At 39.3% G+C, this 17,457-nt stretch overlaps 1 protein-coding gene across 5 annotated transcripts in view; it reads right to left on the bottom strand.

Annotated features, from left to right (window-relative positions):
* The window catches only part of JAKMIP2 (janus kinase and microtubule interacting protein 2), a 202,414-nt gene that overhangs the window by 19,038 nt on the left and 165,919 nt on the right, over nt 1-17,457 (bottom strand). For all 5 annotated transcript variants that reach the window (XM_017872477.1, XM_017872469.1, XM_017872460.1 and 2 more), the window contains 3 exons: nt 15,099-15,176; nt 12,260-12,463; nt 6,681-6,746 (listed from right to left, as the gene is read on the bottom strand). In XM_017872477.1, the coding sequence (XP_017727966.1) occupies nt 6,681-6,746; nt 12,260-12,463; nt 15,099-15,176 (348 nt within the window). The remainder of the gene's footprint in view (nt 1-6,680; nt 6,747-12,259; nt 12,464-15,098; nt 15,177-17,457) is intronic.

The following is a 17,457-nucleotide window of genomic DNA, read 5'->3' on the forward strand; positions in this document are numbered from 1 at the left end:
GCTGGAGTGCAGTGGCCGGATCTCAGCTCACTGCAAGCTCCGCCTCCCGGGTTTACGCCATTCTCCTGCCTCAGCCTCCCGAGTAGCTGGGACTACAGGCGCCCGCCACCTCGCCCGGCTAGTTTTTTGTATTTTTTAGTAGAGACGGGGTTTCACCGTGTTAGCCAGGATGGTCTTGATCTCCTGACCTCGTGATCCGCCCGTCTCGGCCTCCCAAAGTGCTGGGATTACAGGCTTGAGCCACCGCGCCTGGCCAATGTGGTGTTATTTCTGAGGCCTCTGTTCTGTTCCATTGGTCTATATATCTGTTTTGGTACTAGTACTATGTTTTGGTTACTGTAGCCTTGTAGTAGAGTTTGAAGTCAGGTAGCATGACGCCTCCAGCTTTGTTCTTTTTGCTTAGGATTGTCTTTGCTGTATGGGCTCTTCTTTGGTTCCATATGAAATTTAAAATAGTTTTTTCTAATTCTGTGAAGAAAGTAAATGGTAACTTGATGGGAATAGTGTTGATCTATAAATTACTTTGGGCAGTATGGCCATTTTCATGATATTGATTCTTCCTATCCATGAGCATGGAATGTTTTTCCGTTTGTTTGTGTTCTCTCTTATTGCCATGAGCAGTGAATTTTATTTCTTCTTGAAGTGATCCTTCCCATGTAAATTGTATTCCTAGGTATTTTATTCTCTTTGTAGCAATTGTTAATGGGAGTTCACTCATGATTTGACTGTCTGCCTATTATTGGTGTATAGGAATGCTTGTGATTTTTGCACACTGATTTTGTATCTTGAGAGTTTGCTGAAGTTGCTTATCAGTTTAAGGAGTTTTTGGGCTGAGACAATGGGGTTTTCTAAATACACAATCATGTCATCTGCAAACAGAGATAATTTGACTTCCTCTCTTCCCATTTGAATACCCTTTATTTTTTTCTCTTGCCTGATAGTCCGGGCCAGAACTTCCAATACTATGTTGAATAGGAGTGGTGAGAGATGGCATCCTTGTTTTGTGCTGGTTTTCAAAGGGAATGCTTCCAGCGTTTGCCCATTCAGTATGTTATTGGCTGTGGGTTTGTCATAAATAGCTCTTATTATTTTGAGATATGTTCCATTAATACCTAGTTTACTGAGTGTTTTTAGCATGAAGGGGTGTTGAATTTTATTAAAGGCCTTTTCTGCATCTATTGAGATAATCATGTGTTTTTTCTCATTGGTTCTGTTTATGTGATGGATTATGTTTATTGATTTACGTATGTTGAACCAACCTTGCATCCCAGAGTTGAAGCCAACTTGATTGTGGTGGATAAGGTTTTAATGTGCTGCTGGATTTGGTTTGCCAGTATTTTATTGAGGATTTTCACAATGATGTTCATCAGGGACACTGGCCTGAATTTTGTTGTTGTTGTTGTGTCTCTGCCAGGTTTTGTATCAGGATGATGCTGGTCTCAGATAATGAGTTAGGGAGAAGTCCCTCTTTTTCTATTGTTTGGAATAGTTTCAGAATGAATGGTACTAACTCCTCTCTGTACCTCTGGTAGAATTCAGCTGTGAATCTCTCTGGTCCTGGGCTTTTTTTGGTTGGTAGGCAATTAATTACTGCCTTTATTTCAGAACTTGTTATTGGTCTAGTCAGGTATTTGACTTCTTCCTGGTTTCGTCTTGGGAGGGTGTATGTGTCCAGGAATTTATCCATTTCTTCTAGATTTTCTATTTATTTGCACAAAAGTGTTTATAGTATTTTCTGATTGCAGTTTGTATTTCTGTGAGATCAGTGGTGATCTCCCCTTTATCATTTTTTATTGGGTCTATTTGATTCTTCTCTCCTTTCTTCTTTTNTTTTTTCTCATTGGTTCTGTTTATGTGATGGATTATGTTTATTGATTTACGTATGTTGAACCAACCTTGCATCCCAGAGTTGAAGCCAACTTGATTGTGGTGGATAAGGTTTTAATGTGCTGCTGGATTTGGTTTGCCAGTATTTTATTGAGGATTTTCACAATGATGTTCATCAGGGACACTGGCCTGAATTTTGTTGTTGTTGTTGTGTCTCTGCCAGGTTTTGTATCAGGATGATGCTGGTCTCAGATAATGAGTTAGGGAGAAGTCCCTCTTTTCTATTGTTTGGAATAGTTTCAGAATGAATGGTACTAACTCCTCTCTGTACCTCTGGTAGAATTCAGCTGTGAATCTCTCTGGTCCTGGGCTTTTTTTGGTTGGTAGGCAATTAATTACTGCCTTTATTTCAGAACTTGTTATTGGTCTAGTCAGGTATTTGACTTCTTCCTGGTTTCGTCTTGGGAGGGTGTATGTGTCCAGGAATTTATCCATTTCTTCTAGATTTTCTATTTATTTGCACAAAAGTGTTTATAGTATTTTCTGATTGCAGTTTGTATTTCTGTGAGATCAGTGGTGATCTCCCCTTTATCATTTTTTATTGGGTCTATTTGATTCTTCTCTCCTTTCTTCTTTTTAGTCTGGCTAGTGGTCTATATATTTTGTTAATCTTTTCAAAAAAACCAACTCCTAGATTCATTGATTTTTTTGAAGGGTTTTTCGTGTCTCTATCTCCTTCAGTTTTGCTCTGATCTTTGTTATTTCTTGTCTTCTGCTAGCTTTTGAATTTGTTTGCTCTTGATTCTCCAGTTCTTTTAATTGTTATGTTAGGGTGGCAATTTTAGATCTTTCCCGCTTTCTCCTGTGGGGATTTAGTGCTACAAATTTCCCTCTAAACACCGTTTTAGCTGTGTCCCAGAGATTCTGGTATGTTGTGTCTTTGTTCTCATTGGTTTCAAATGGCTTATTTATTTCTGCCTTAATTTCGTTATTTACCCAGTAGTCATTCAGGAGCAGGTTGTTTGGTTTCCATGTAGTTGTATGGTTTTGAGTGAGTTTCTTAATCCTGAGTTCTAATTTGATTGCACTGTGGTCTGAGAGACTGTTTGTTATGATTTCTGTTCTTTTGCATTTGCTGAGGAGTGTTTTATTTTCTATTACATGGTCGATTTTAGAATAAGAGCTATGCGGCGCTGAGCAGAATGTATGTTCTGTTGATTTGGGGTCGAGAGTTCTGTAGATGTCTATTAGGTCTGCTTGGTCCAGAGCTGAGCTCAAGTCCTGAATTTCCTTGTTAATTTTCTGTCTTGTTGATTTGTCTAATATTGACAGTGGGGTGTTAAAGTTTCCCACTACTCATGTGTGTGAGTCTAAGTCTCTTTGTAGGTCTCTAAGAACTTGCTTTATGAAGCTGGGTGCTCCTGTATTGGATGCATATATATTTAGGATATTTAGGTCTTCTTGTTGCATTGATCTCTTTACCATTATGTAATGCCCTTCTTTGTCTTTTTTAATTTTTGTTGGTTTAAAGTCTGTTTTATCAGAGACTAGAATTGCAACCCCCCATTTTAAAATTTTTGGCTTTCCACTTGCTTGGTAAATCTTCCTCCATTCCTTTATTTTGAGTCTATGTGTGTCTTTGCACATGAGATGGGTCTTCTGAATACAGTACACTGATGGCTTTTGACTTTTTATCCAACTTGCCAGTCTGTGTCTTGTAATTGGAGCATTTAGCCCCTTTATATTTAAGGCTAATATTGTTATGTGTGAATTTGATCCTGTCATTATGATGCTAGCTGGTTATTTTGCCTGTTAGTTGATGCAGTTTCTTCATAGTGTTGATGGTCTTTGCATTTTGGGTTGTTTTTGCAGTGGCTGGTACCGGTTTTTCCTTTCCATATTTAGTGCTTCCTTCATGAGCTCTTGTAAGGCAGGCCTGGTGGTGACAAAATCCCTTAGCATTTGCTTGTCTGTAAGGGATTATTTCTCCTTCCCTTAGGAAGCTTAGTTTGGCTGGATATGAAAATCTGGGTTGAAAATTATTTTCTTTAAGAATGTTGAATATTGGCCCCTACTCTCTTCTGGCTTGTAGGGTTTCTGCTGAGAGATCCACTAATTAGTCTGATGGGCTTCCCTTTGTGGGTAACTCACCCTTTCTCTCTGGCTGTGCTTAACATTTTTTCCTTCATTTCAACCTTGCTGAATCTGATGATTATGTGTCTTAGGGCTGCTCTTCTCGAGGAATATCTTTGTGGTATTCTCTGTATTTCCTGAATTTGAATGTTGGCCTGTCTTGCTAGGATGGGGAAGTTCTCCTGGATAATATCCTGAAGTGTGTTTTCGAACTTAGTTCCATTATCTCCATCACTTTCAGGTACACCAATCAAATGTAGGTTTGGTCTTTATGCGTAGTCTCATATTTGTTAGAAGTTTTGTTCATTCCTTTTCATTCTTTTTTCTCCAATCTTGTCTTCACACTTTATTTCATTAAGTTGATCTTCAATCTCTGATATCCTTTCTTCCGCTTGATTGATTCAGCTATGGATACTGCATGCTTCACGAAGTTCTCGTGCCGTGTTTTTCAGCTCCATCAGGTCATGTATGTTCTTCTCTAAACTAGTTATTCTAGTTAGCAATCCCTCTAACCTTTTATTAAGTTTCTTAGCTTCCTTACATTGGGTTATAACATGCTCCTTTAGCTCAGAGGAGTTTGTTATTACCTACCTTCTGAAGCCTACTTCTGTCAATTTGTCAAACTCATTCTCCATCTAGTTTTGTTCCCTTGCTGGCGAGGAGTTTTGATCCACTGGAGGAGAAGAGGCATTCTGGTTTTGGAATTTTCATCCTTTTGTGCTGGTTTTTCCTCATCTTCATGGATTTATCCATCTTTGGTCTTTGCTGTTGATGACCTTTGGATAGAGTTTTTGCATGGTTGTCCTTTTCATTGATGTTGATGCTATTGCTTTCTGATTGTTAGTTTCCCTTCTAACAGTCAGGCCCCTCTGCTGCAGGTCTTCTGGAGTTTGCTGGGGGTCCACTCCAGACTCTGTTTGCCTGGTTATCACCAACGGAGGCTGCAGAAGAGCAAAGATTGCTGCCTGCTCCTTCCTCTGGAAGCTTCGTCCCAGAAGAGCACAGGTCAGATGCCAGCCAGAGCTCTCCTGTATGAGGTGTCTGTCAACTCCTGCTGGGAGGTATCTCCCAGTCAGGAGGCATGGGGGTCAGGGACCCACTTGAGGAGGCATTCTGTCCCTTCACAGAGCTTGAGCACTGTGCTGGGAGATCCACTGCTCTCTTCAGAGCCAGCAGGCAGGAACGTTTAAGTCTGTTGAAGCTGCACCTACAGCCGCCCCTTCCCCTAAGTTCTGTGTCCCAGGGAGATGAGAGTTTTATCCATAAGCCCCTGAATGGGGTGCTGCCTTTCCTTCAGAGATGCCCTGCCCAGAGAGGAGGAATCTAAAGAGGCAGTCTGGCTACAGCAGCTTTGTGGCCCTGTGGTGGGCTCCGCCTAGTCTGAACTTCCCTGGGGCTTTGTTTATACTGTGAGGGGAAAAGTGCCTACTCAAGCCTCAGTAATGGTGAACGCTCCTCCCCTCCACCAAGCTCGAGCATCCCAGGTTGACGTCAGACTGCTGAGCTGGCAGCGAGAATTTCAACCCAGTGGATCTTAGCTTGCTGGGCTCCGTAGGGGTGGGATCCACTGAGCAAGACCACTTGGCTCTCTGGCTTCAGGCCCTTTTCCAGGGGAGTGAATGGTTCTCTCTTGATGGCATACCAGGTGCCACTGGGGTATGAAAAAAAACTCCTGCAGCTAGCTCAGTGTCTGCCCAAACGGCCTCCCAGTTTTGTGCTTGAAACCCAGGGCCCTTGTGGTGTAGGCACCTGAGGGAATCTTCTGGTCTGTGGGTTGTGAAGATCATGAGAAAAGCATAGTATTTGGGCCAGAGTGCACCATCACGGCACAGTCCCTCATAGCTTCCCTTGGCTAGGGGAGGGAGTTCCCTGACCCCTTGCACTTCTTGGGTGAGGCAACACCCCACTCTGCTTTGATTTGCCCTCCGTGGGCTGCACCCACTGTCTAACCAGTCCCAATGAGATGAACCAAGTACCTCAGTTAGAAATGCAGAAATCACCCGCCTTCTGTGTTGGTCTGGCTGGGAGCTGCAGACCGGAGCTGTTCCTATTTGGCCATCTTGCTTGGGAATTCCAGGCTTTGACTTTTTTTGTTGTGCAAGCCTGTGTAGCTCACTGCAGCTTGTTCAGCATCCCAGCCTGAGCTCTGTCTGTTCTCCCACCCCACATGCATTTCCAAGTACCCTCTGTTAGAGCCACGTTGTTATACCCCTCAAAAACACTGGCTGACTTGGAGGAAGCAGCCACTCTTTGAGATCCCTGGGGAAGTGACAGGACAACATGATTATCATATATCAACCCAAATTTCTGAACTGATTGTTATCACAAGGATGAAAGGTCTTTTTATGAATGATAATGGAAAAGGTTAAAAAAAAAGGTGCTAAAAGATGTTTTTTAAAAAAAGCAAAGTAGGGTAACCAAATTCAGAAGAAACTTTTGGAAAGGAAATGAAGATAAGGAAGGGGAAACTAAGGAAAGAAAACACATAAAAAAATAGGAAAGAAACACAAAAGACAAACATGTAAAGGCTAGGTTACTGATGGCAGACTCTTTCCTGGCATTCTGACTGACTGAAGGTGAAAGCTAGGTTTACTGTAACTATACCTGCTTCTGCAAGACACACAATTAACTGAGAAGCCAGAAAGAAAATACAATGAGCAAAATCAATATTGCTTTCTGGTTGAACAAATAATAAGATACTTATTGAACCTGACACATACCTTTTCTTCTAAGTCCTTTATTTGTCTTTTCTGGATGTCTGTTTTATCTTCTAAGTCACGAATTCTCTGAAGAAAGAAAAGAAAAGAAAGAAAGCATCAGTAGGTGGTAAGTTGTGCAGAAAAATAATTCACCAAACGAAAACATGAAAATTCCTATACAAACCTTAATATTTGTACAAGCAGCTGGAAACATCACATTTATATTTTTCCCCACCCAAAAACGTGTTGCATGCTTCAGAAATTATCTATGCTTGTGGTAGAAAATCATTGTTGCTGATTATCTTTTCAAAAAATGTTTGCTACCCTTTCTACTGGGCCTATCCCTGTAGACCCCTTCCTAGTGAGGTGTAGATTCAACACCACTGATACTGAGTTTGGCAAAGAGACTTGTTTTGGCCACTGGAATGTGAGTTGGAATAAGATTTGCGAATATCAAATCCTTGTAGAGGGTGTAGTATGTCTCAGAACTAGAGAGCAAGAAACAAGCTTTGTTATGAACCATTTGGATTGAGATTTTGATTGTTTGTTACCACATTAAAGATGGCTGCGGCTGACTCATATAGATGTAAACAATCCAATTGTTCTTTCTTAACCTTTTTTTTCTTAACCCTATTTCAGCCTTGTTTCAGGATAGAATTTTCTCACAAAATAGAGTTGGTAAATTCTCATAAAACAAAGTAGAGATTACACATCAACAAACATTCCCAGGAGGGAACTGGTAAATTAGGAAAACACCAGAACATAACAAACATAACACAAGTAATCCTAAAGACGAAAAGTTCCAAGACTGTCTTTGAACTTACCTCTCAGTTATGTAACAAAATTCCACTAATTTAAACACCAAGTATTTGAAATCAACATTACATAACAATTATTTACAAGTAAAATAAAGTCTTCACATTTATATCTGGCAATCTAAAGGCTTTTTGTGTTCATGTACATGGTTATACAATGCAGGCTTCTTATTTAATACCTCTGCTGGGAATAATTAGAAAATAGAGAAATGGAGTGTATGAAGAAAACACTAGAAGCCAAATGGGATGATAACATAGAAAGAGAGGTTTTTATAATGCAATGGTAGGAGAAAAAAGGGGAAGCTAGAACAAAGGGTACTTGAACTTGGAAAGCATATCTCCTTCTCTTTAAAAGAGTGGATCTCACCTGTTTGTCTCTCCCTGCCCCAGTCAGGGACATTTGGCAGTTCTGCACATTTTTTTAAGGTTAGTTAATATGTTTATTTATTTTAAGTTGTGTAATTCAGTGGTTTTAGCATATTCACAAAGTTGTGCAACCATCACCATTATCTAAATGTCTTGACATTTTTGTATTATCACAATTGGGAGTAGGTACATCTAGCATCTACCAAGTAGAAGCCAGAAATGCTACTAAGCATCCGATAAGGCACAGAACAGCCACCCCTCCCCCTAAAAAATAATAAAGAAATATCTGCTTCAAAATTTCAGCAGTGTTGAGATTGAGAAATTCTTCTTTAAAGTAAGGGGGCTAAGGTTTGTGCAAGAAGAGATGGTGTGTTTTGGTCAGAGTTAGACCATAAAGGTTAACCTTGAAATTATGCCATAATGAATGCTGGAGAGAGGGATGGGACTGGAATGTTGATGGTGTGTGTATACATATGTGATGTGTGTGCTGGTGTATATTTCCATAGTGCTGTCAGTGCTCCATAGCTACACAGTAAAAGAATAAATTTGCTAGATATTTCTACCTTGAGTGTTCAAGTAATTCCTTGGCATGTCTGTTGGATATGCAAGCAAGTCACAAAATCATTAATATGTAAAATTATTGCAGCATCCATTCAGCACCACGTCTACGCTTGTTGGACACCTCCTTACATGCTCATGACTGTGCTGAATGTAATGGGCAATACAGATAAGGCACCAATTAGCTCCAGATTTCAAAGAACTATCAGATCCAGATGGAATAACAAAATTAAATAGAAAAGGTAAACAATGGAAAAAACTGAATAACTTTATCACCCATCTCCAATTCCTAGTGTAGTGTTTAGCATGAAGAAGTTGTCCACACATTTTTTTTGTTAAATAAACGTGTTATGCTATATCATATGATGTACACTTGATTTCTTTTTGCTTCCCATCCCATTGCCATCCACCCAACAGGAAACCTTGTTGGATCCAAAACATTCCTTTTCTACCCACTTCTTTTTATTTCTACTGATACCAAGTTCACCAAGTCATTGTCTTCCCTTGTCAGGACTGGTGTGGCAGCTTCTACCTGCTCTTCCCGCCTTTTATTTTGACCATCCTACATTCATCTATAGCAGCCATTGTGAACTCTCAGAATGTAAAAGTGAACTCTCAGAATGTAAAAATGATCTCCATGGTCCCCTGAGTTGAACTGGGTGGGGAAGAGTTGTACTCAGAATAAAACTCGAACTCCTGCAAAGCCCTATGTGATGTGGTTCTTTCTTAGTTCTCGAATGTCTCCTCCTATCAACCTCACTCTGGCTGTGTGTGCTCCTGACATTCTAGCTTTCCTTTGCTCTGTTCCTTGACTATTCCAAACTTATTCCGACGATAGGGACTTAGCCCTTGTTGTTCCTGACTTCTGGGACACTTGGCCAAGATCTTTGTGTGGCTCATTTCTTGGATCTTAGGTATTTTCAGAGAGGCTTTCTGTGACCAGCCAGCCTAAAGTGGCCAATCCTACTCCCAAACTCACACACACATTGTATATGTTTCTGCATAGCACTTATTGCCACTCTCAGAAATTGCCTCAGTCATTATTCATTTGTGCTGTGGCTCTGTCCCTATTCCTCTGTGAGATAGATGAAAGTAGTGATCTGTATGTCTTTGCTTACCATTACACTCCCAGCACCTGGTACACAGCAGGCCCTCAATAAATGGTTGTGAATGAGTGCATAACAGAATATAGAATGTAGATTTTTTGGGGCAGTATGTAGTCCATTTTAAAAATTTTCATCAGGGAGAGGATCCTGAATGGGTGGAAAAGTGAGAACACTCGGATGAATGCAATGAAAACTAATGAATATGTTAGGATGAGCAATTATGCAACAGGGGCTTAGAGGTAGAAAATCACAGCACAAGTGGGACCAGGATGTTTTGCATGAGTGGAGAGGGAAGTATGCTCTGGGGTTGGGTCAAATGTGGTTTTGGAGGGAGGGGTAGTCAGCTACTGAAGGACCTGAAGAGACCTGCGTAAGACTCTACTCAACTGGAAATTGGGACCATGAAGGCTTTGGGGCAAGAATGTACTATGAGGTAAAGTGAGAAAAATCTGAGATGAGATGTGTGGTGGATTGAAAAGAGGAGAGCTAGAACTAGGCCCCATGGCACCTGCATGTGCTTTTAAAAATGCCATTTATTATGATATATCATAATTATTTTTCTTTGTGTTAATCATTTTATATCCTTCTATGGATCCTACATTTTGTGGAGGCAGGGTCCATGGTGAATTCTCTGTCAGCACAGTATTTAGAACCTAGGAAACACATTTAAAGGTTTGACTGAATAAATGCATAGATGATGGAGTCAGATTCACATAGAGAATATTTGGCAGTATCTGGAAGCTGGTCGAATAATGAAAGACCCTGCACATGCCTGGGGTGACAAAAATGAACAAAATGGACCAGTATCAGAAACATTTCAGGGGAAATGCCAGTTGGATGAGGTGCTATATTAATGCTTACAGGGAAAGAACAGAGAAGACTCCAGTGTTTCTAGCCAGAGTGATTTGAGATACGGTAATTCTACTGACTAAGACAGGCAGATGGGGAGAGAGAAGAGAAGTAAGGATAAGAACTCACCAGTTCACTCTTAAATATTCAAGCAGAACTGTGTAATAAATGGTTAGTGATATATTTTAGAAGTTAGAGTGTATTACATAGTTATATGTGAAAAATCCTGGCCCGTATCTTCTGGAATAATTCTATGAAACTCAGCTATTAATTAAAAGGGAAGAAGAAGAGTAAGAAATAACTGGGAAAGGCATATTCTAATGAACATTTGTTTAGGAGATGGATGGAAAATGTCAGCGAAACTCTCTGAGGTTCAGAAATGCAGTGTACTACCGACACTACTGGATAACTTAAACAAAATCAACTCTTTCAGGAGTGAAGTATCCTAGCTAAATGGTTAAAGACATATTGAAATGGAATAAAGTTTTTATCACAAATAAATTTAGATAACTATTAGTCCATCTTAAAAGGAAACACTTCTGTGTTTCCATTACATACCTCCCAATTTGTTGAAAGTAATTACATACTATTGCAGCACAAGAAATTTGTGCAGGGGACATTTCTATCCCCTGCTAGAAGAAAAGTGCACAAAGCAATGCAATGATGCCATAGAGTCTATTATTAAAGACTTTGAGTCTTTCCGTGGGTCAAAACCCAAACCTTTGTGATGGAATCTGAAGGGGCATTAATAGGAACATATACGTATTTATCATTTCTGGGATGTGTGACTTCAGAATTCTCCACCTACTCTGGTAATCTGTTAGCCTATAAAATCCACAAAGCTCCTGCCTGCATCTGAAGTGTGCTAAGTGTCATGTCACCCATGAATTGTTTGGATTTGCCTCATAAAAGAACCCCTTCTTGTTTTCCACTTACCATGATCACTGATGACCACACAATTCTTACCGACTATTCATGCCATCTGGATTTTGTACCAGTTGCTTCTTATAGCTTCTGAGGATTTAATACTATAACCTGACACTTTCAGTTGTAGAATCCTTATTGAATCTGTATTTTGACCAGGATCTCAGCCCTCAACTGTCAAGCTATGGCATGAATAGAGTTGCAATCAAAAATTTTGGCTGGAAATTAGTATTGGGTGCCTATTTTGAGCCTTGCTGATGAATCACATAAGTCATGGATGATGGTACAATAGTGTTCAGACACACTGGCCTTCGAGTTCAGCAGACCTAGGCTGTCATCCTGACTGTTGCTTACCATCTGTGTCATCTTGGGCAAATCACTTAAACATTCTTATCTTCAGTATTGTTATGTCCAAAATTGAGATAATAAAAATACTTACCTCCTAGGGCTATTATGAAGATTAAAGGAAATGATGTAAGTAGATTCCTTAGTTTACTTACTGACATAAAGCAAATGTCAGTAAGTAAACAGCAGCTGCCGGGCTTTGTTGTTGGTGATGTTTGTAATGTGAACGATCCTTGTTCTCTTTTACACTATTCAGATTGTTATCAGCCTTGGTTACCGACTGGAGTAAGCAATAAATGGAAAGCACTATTTTTGCCCTGGAGAGTGTCCTGCTTCCCTGCGTAACGCAGATAATCAGACTCCATGAAATTCAAAGGGTATTTCATGAAAATGTAGTTCTAAAAATAGTAGCAGTATGCAGTCCCTCTGAAACGCCAATTTTCTCAAGATTGAATTATTATAAAACTGTCATTTTTGTATGTGCATGAAGGTAGAAAACAATGGTTATTTATTTTACTCTCTGAAAATAACTTGTATCTCCTGGGCTTCTCCATACCCATACTCAATACCATGTACTTAGTACTAAGTCCCATTTGCTAGTACTAACCCTACGCAGAGGCAGTGACTCAGTCCTCACCTGATGGGCTTGCTGTAAGAGCTCCATTCTCTCCTGAAGAATCTGACAGTCATACTCTCTGCTCTTCCTCAGCATTTGCCGCCGTAACTTTTCTACTGCCGTCCTCAGCTCCTCTTGCTGTTTTTCACTTAATAATTCACCAAACTTGATAACAGTTTCTTGCTGTAGAGCATTGTACAAAGTAGCTTCTAGTTCCTGGATTCTCTGGCAAATAGAATTAGAAAAGTCTAACTTCGGAACTTGGCATTGATATGCGGTGTGGGAGTGTACGCTATGTATGTATATGTGTATGGCTGTCAACTTTAGTCTTAAAGGATCTTAGCAAGAAAATAATTTCAAAGCTTCTCTAGCCTAATTACACTTCTGAAAATCCCCTTTTATGAGATTCGGTAAGGGTCATCTAGCCAATCCATGAACTTCTCTAGTGAGGGAACATTTGTTCTTTCTTGGAACCCTACCCATTTTATATACTTTTCCTTTTTAGAGAGCCCTCACTTTGTTATAATAACTGTACTTCCTATCCTAAAGAGTAGCTGAGAATAAGTGTGTTGTTCTCACTTCTACTTGACAGCTTTGGCCAGGTGCGGTGACTCACACCTGTAATCCCAGCACTTTGGGAGCCCGAGGCAGGTGGATCATCTGAGGTCAGGATTTTGAGAACAGCCTGGCCAACATGGTGAAACCCCATTTCTACTAAAAATATAAAAAATTAGCTGGGCATGGTGGCGCGCGCCTGTAATCCCAGCTACTCAGGGGACTGAGACAGCAGAATCGCTTGAATCTGGGAGGTGGAAGTTGCAGGGAGCCAAGATCGGACATTGCAGTCTGGCCTGTGCAACAAGAGCGAAACTCCGTCTCAAAACAACAAACAAACAAACAAACAAAACCCCAAAAATCAAGACAGCTCTTCATATATTTAAGGACATCTACCACAGTGGCCATACTTCTAGAAATAAATAGTCTAAGTTAGGACAAAATACTTAAAATTGGAGATATATTTTGTGCACAAAATACCGCTCCCATTCTATTAATACATGACAAACCACTGGTACTTGAAGATGGCTTTATGGTCTCCAAATTTTTTTCTTGAAATAATATTAAGAAATAAAATCCAAAAATGACCTAGTTTTGGAACTGGTCTGCTTATAAGTTCTCTGAGATTTATAATGGCTGCTCTTATTATAATATTTCTCTGAGTCTTTCTTTTGTAGATGAAGGATCCACTGCCTCTTATATCTGTTTCTTTTTCTTTCTTTTTTGATATGCTTCAAATAACAGTTGCTAAAATCTACACTCTTATCCCTACTAAGTCTGACAGAATTGACCAGACATGCTTTGGTGAGAAATATTTTCCTAGCTCTTGTCCTGGGCTAAGCAGATCTTATCTTATTAAGGATAAATATGGTTTTCTGAATGAGTACTCAGTAGTCTCAGGAGCCACATAAACACACAACTTAATTTCGTACAGGTGGAAGAGGCAAGGGTGAAAGGTAGAAGTGAAGCAAAATGAAGCAAAAATCACTTCCTTCTCTGTCTCTAATTAGCAACGAATGTCCATTCTCTTCTTTCCCCATCAAACAAGCTCAGAATCTCTTACTCATTTTGGAATGCAAAGACAAGTTCGTCTTTGTTACAAGCAGGGACTAAGTACTTCACTCCTTCCCCAAAAGTGACTCAAGCTGCTTCCAGGAAAGCATTATAAAAACCTCTGCTAGGAATTCTTTGAAATGTTCCTTTAATTTGCTCTTTTTCTTTTGATTCATAACCATGAATTAATGTACAGTAGAGCATAAGGAGAGAAGAAATGTGAGCTATAGTTCAGTATGAAGAATTGTGTAATAGGAATTTGCTAGAGGAAAATGGATCACATGTGGCCCTTAATCAGCATAATCTTCTGTGGGAGACAAATGGCACAGCCCATTTACCATGGAAGCCTCAGTTGCTGTGGCTGGATTATGGTAGGCCACAGGATCTGGAGTCAGATCTACACACTACCCACTTATCAACTTGGGCAAAGTTCTTAAATTCTCTAAATCTTACTATCCTCATATGTGAGATATGAATAATAATCATAATAATCCTACCTATATCTCACAGGTTGTTGTAAGAGATAAATGAATTAAAAATATGCATAACAAACATTAAACACATTATTCCACTACTAGATCCGCCTCCCAAATGATTGAATTTGATTTAATAAAATTTCTCTTTAATCTACACTGCCATTCAATCTGTTCTTCATCCAAATACCATCCACAACATATATTCAATTGTTTTTGTTTTGTTTTAAGACAGGATCTTGCTCTGTTGCCAAGGCTGGAGTACAGTGGCATGATCACAGCTCACTACAGCCTTGGCCTCCCAGGCTCAATGAATCCTCCCTCCTCAGCCTCCTGAGTGGCTAGCACTACAAGGTGCATGTCACCAAGCCTGGCTAATTTTTGTATTTTGTATTTTATTTTGTTTTGAGATATAGGATTTCACCATGTTGCTCACATTGGTCTTGAATTCCGGGACTCAAGGGATCTGCCCACGTTGGTTTCCCAAAAGTGCTGGGATTACATGCATGAGGCACCATGCCTGGCCTTTTAATTGTTAAAAAATGAAGTGCAATTAAATATTTATTAGATATTATGAGAATATCTTATAAGAATCTTATAAGAATAAGTAAAGAGCTAGGAATGTATTTGTTCTAAAATTAGAACTGAAAACCAGTCAATGAATAAACTGCATGTCGTGATCCATTCAAGCACATAGCATGGAAAACTAAATAGGATACTTCATTTCACAGTACTTAACTGTAAATACTCTGGGTGTCTCTATCGCTTGTTGTACCTACCATATATGCTTGGTCAAGAGCTTGTTTTCTGTAGTCTAGTTCTTCCTCCAGATAGCCTTTTATTTTGCAGAACTGTTCCTATAACAAAGGGCCATATTGATAGAGTCAGCTTAGTTAACTCGAAAGTGACATACAAATTGTATTGATTAATGTTTCCTCGAATTCTACCATAAGACAAATCACTAGTATTTGTAGAGTCATAAATTTTGTCTGTTAGGGAAATAGTTCAATTCTCACAGTCTCACACAAGGAATGTGAAAATCAATGGAAAGTAGCATAAAAGATATAATGAAAAATCCACATAGAATTCTCTAAAAGATTTTTAATCTGAGAGCACATGATTAAGTATAGATTTTGACTAGTGTTTAATAATAAGCCTATCTATGTAAATGTATTATGATAATATATTTTTGTAAGAATGTGATAAGATGTAACACAGCCAGGTTGCATAATCAACAAGTTTAACTTATTCAAATTCATCTGTGTACAACTAGCAAACACAAGGACAAAAATAGCAATTTAAAAAGTGGTAGTGATTCCACCCACACTGCCGCTTAATGAGTGGGTGTCTGCCTTTGCCATAAAGCCAGTGTGAGTTGGGAAAAGTAAATCTGACGTTCCCTCTCTTGTGCTTAGTTTCTGTGTGCTTCTCACATTACGAGCATCTTGCCATTGGCACTTAAAACTATATCCCTGTGTACAATATAGTCCCAAGCACAAGTCAATTGTTTCTTTGGGTGCTTAACTGAAGGAACAAAGACCTCTTCACACTCTGAAGAAAAACTCAATGGTGTTGACTTTTGAGAGCTCATATATCTGTATGGAGCAATTTTGCTGTTGACTCTGCTGGTGACTGCTGAATTCCAGCACCTAGAACACTGCCTGATACAGGCTAATCGCTTAATTAATATTTGTGCTTTTAAAGTGCTGTCAAGAGTAATTTTGAAGACAAATTGTTCATTTGGAAAGCTTTCTTGACCAAATATAAAATAAAATAAAATAATATAATAAAATAACAAGCTGTTCTTTTTATATGCTTTGACATTGGAGTCTAACCTCTTAGTAAAATGTGAGCACTGTATAAAATATAAGCAAACAATTTATAAGCTATAATGTGCTACACAAATGCAAGTTGTTTTTATAGGATTCCCTGTCCAATAGGAATCCACTACATGTTTTCTAGTTATAATGATAACATTAATAATAATCTTGTTATAAATTTCTTTTTTTTTTTTTTTTTTTTTTTTGAGACAGAGTTTCGCTCTTGTTGCCCAGGCTGGAGTGCAACGGCGTGATCTCGGCTCACTGCAACCTCCACCTTCTGGGTTCAAGCAATTCTCCTGCCTCAGCATCCCAAGTAGCTGGGATTACAGGCCTGCGCCACCATGCCTGGCTAATTTTGTAGTTTTAGTAGAGATGGAGTTTCTCCATGTTGGTCAGGCTGGTCTCGAACTCCTGACCTCAGGTGATCTGCCCGCTTCAGCCTCCCAAAGTGCTGGGATTATAGGCATGAGCCACCACACCCAGCCCAATCTTGTTATAAATTTCTACGCATTGCTGTAAGTTAATAATAACCAATTTTTAGACTTGGCAAGTAAAAAGAAACTTTTAAAATTGTGGTAAAACGCACATAACATTTACAACCTTACTTATTTTAACAATTTTTAAGTGTACAGTTCAGTAGTACAAAGTATATTCACATTCTTATGCAACCAGTATACAGAATTTTTCATGTTGCAAAACTGAACTATACCCATTATACAACAGCTCTATGTTTCCCCTTCTCACCTCCTGGCAACTAGCCTACTATCTAAGTTTGATTAATCTAGCACCTCACATGAGTGGATTCATATAGTATTTATAATTCTGTGAATAGCTTATTTCACCTAACATAGTGTCCTGAAAGTACATCCATATTGTAACTTGTATGAGAACTTCCTTCCTTTTGAAAGCTAAATAATATACCATAATATGTATATACCACCTTTTGTTTATTTGTTCATCCATTGATGGACATTTGGGTTACTTCTACCTTTTGGCTATTGTGAATAAAGCTGTTATGAACATGGGTGTGTAAGTATCTCTTCCAGACTCTGGTTTCAATTCTTTTGGATACACACCCAGAAGTGGTATTGCTGAATCATATAGTAATTCTATTTTGATTTTGTTTGAGCAACCACCATACTTTTTTTCACAGTGGCTGTACCAGTTTTACATTCCCATCAATAGTGAAGAAGGGTTTCAATTTCCCCTTATCTTTGCCAACACTCGTTTTATGTTTTTGATTGTGGGAACACAGGGTCTTCTTGCTCTGTTGCCCAGGCTGGAACGCAGTGGTACAAAAATAGCTCACTGGAGC

Source organism: Rhinopithecus bieti, unplaced genomic scaffold (genome assembly GCF_001698545.2).
Source record: "Rhinopithecus bieti isolate Rb0 unplaced genomic scaffold, ASM169854v2 scaffold_757, whole genome shotgun sequence".
Classification (NCBI taxonomy): Eukaryota; Metazoa; Chordata; class Mammalia; order Primates; family Cercopithecidae; genus Rhinopithecus; species Rhinopithecus bieti.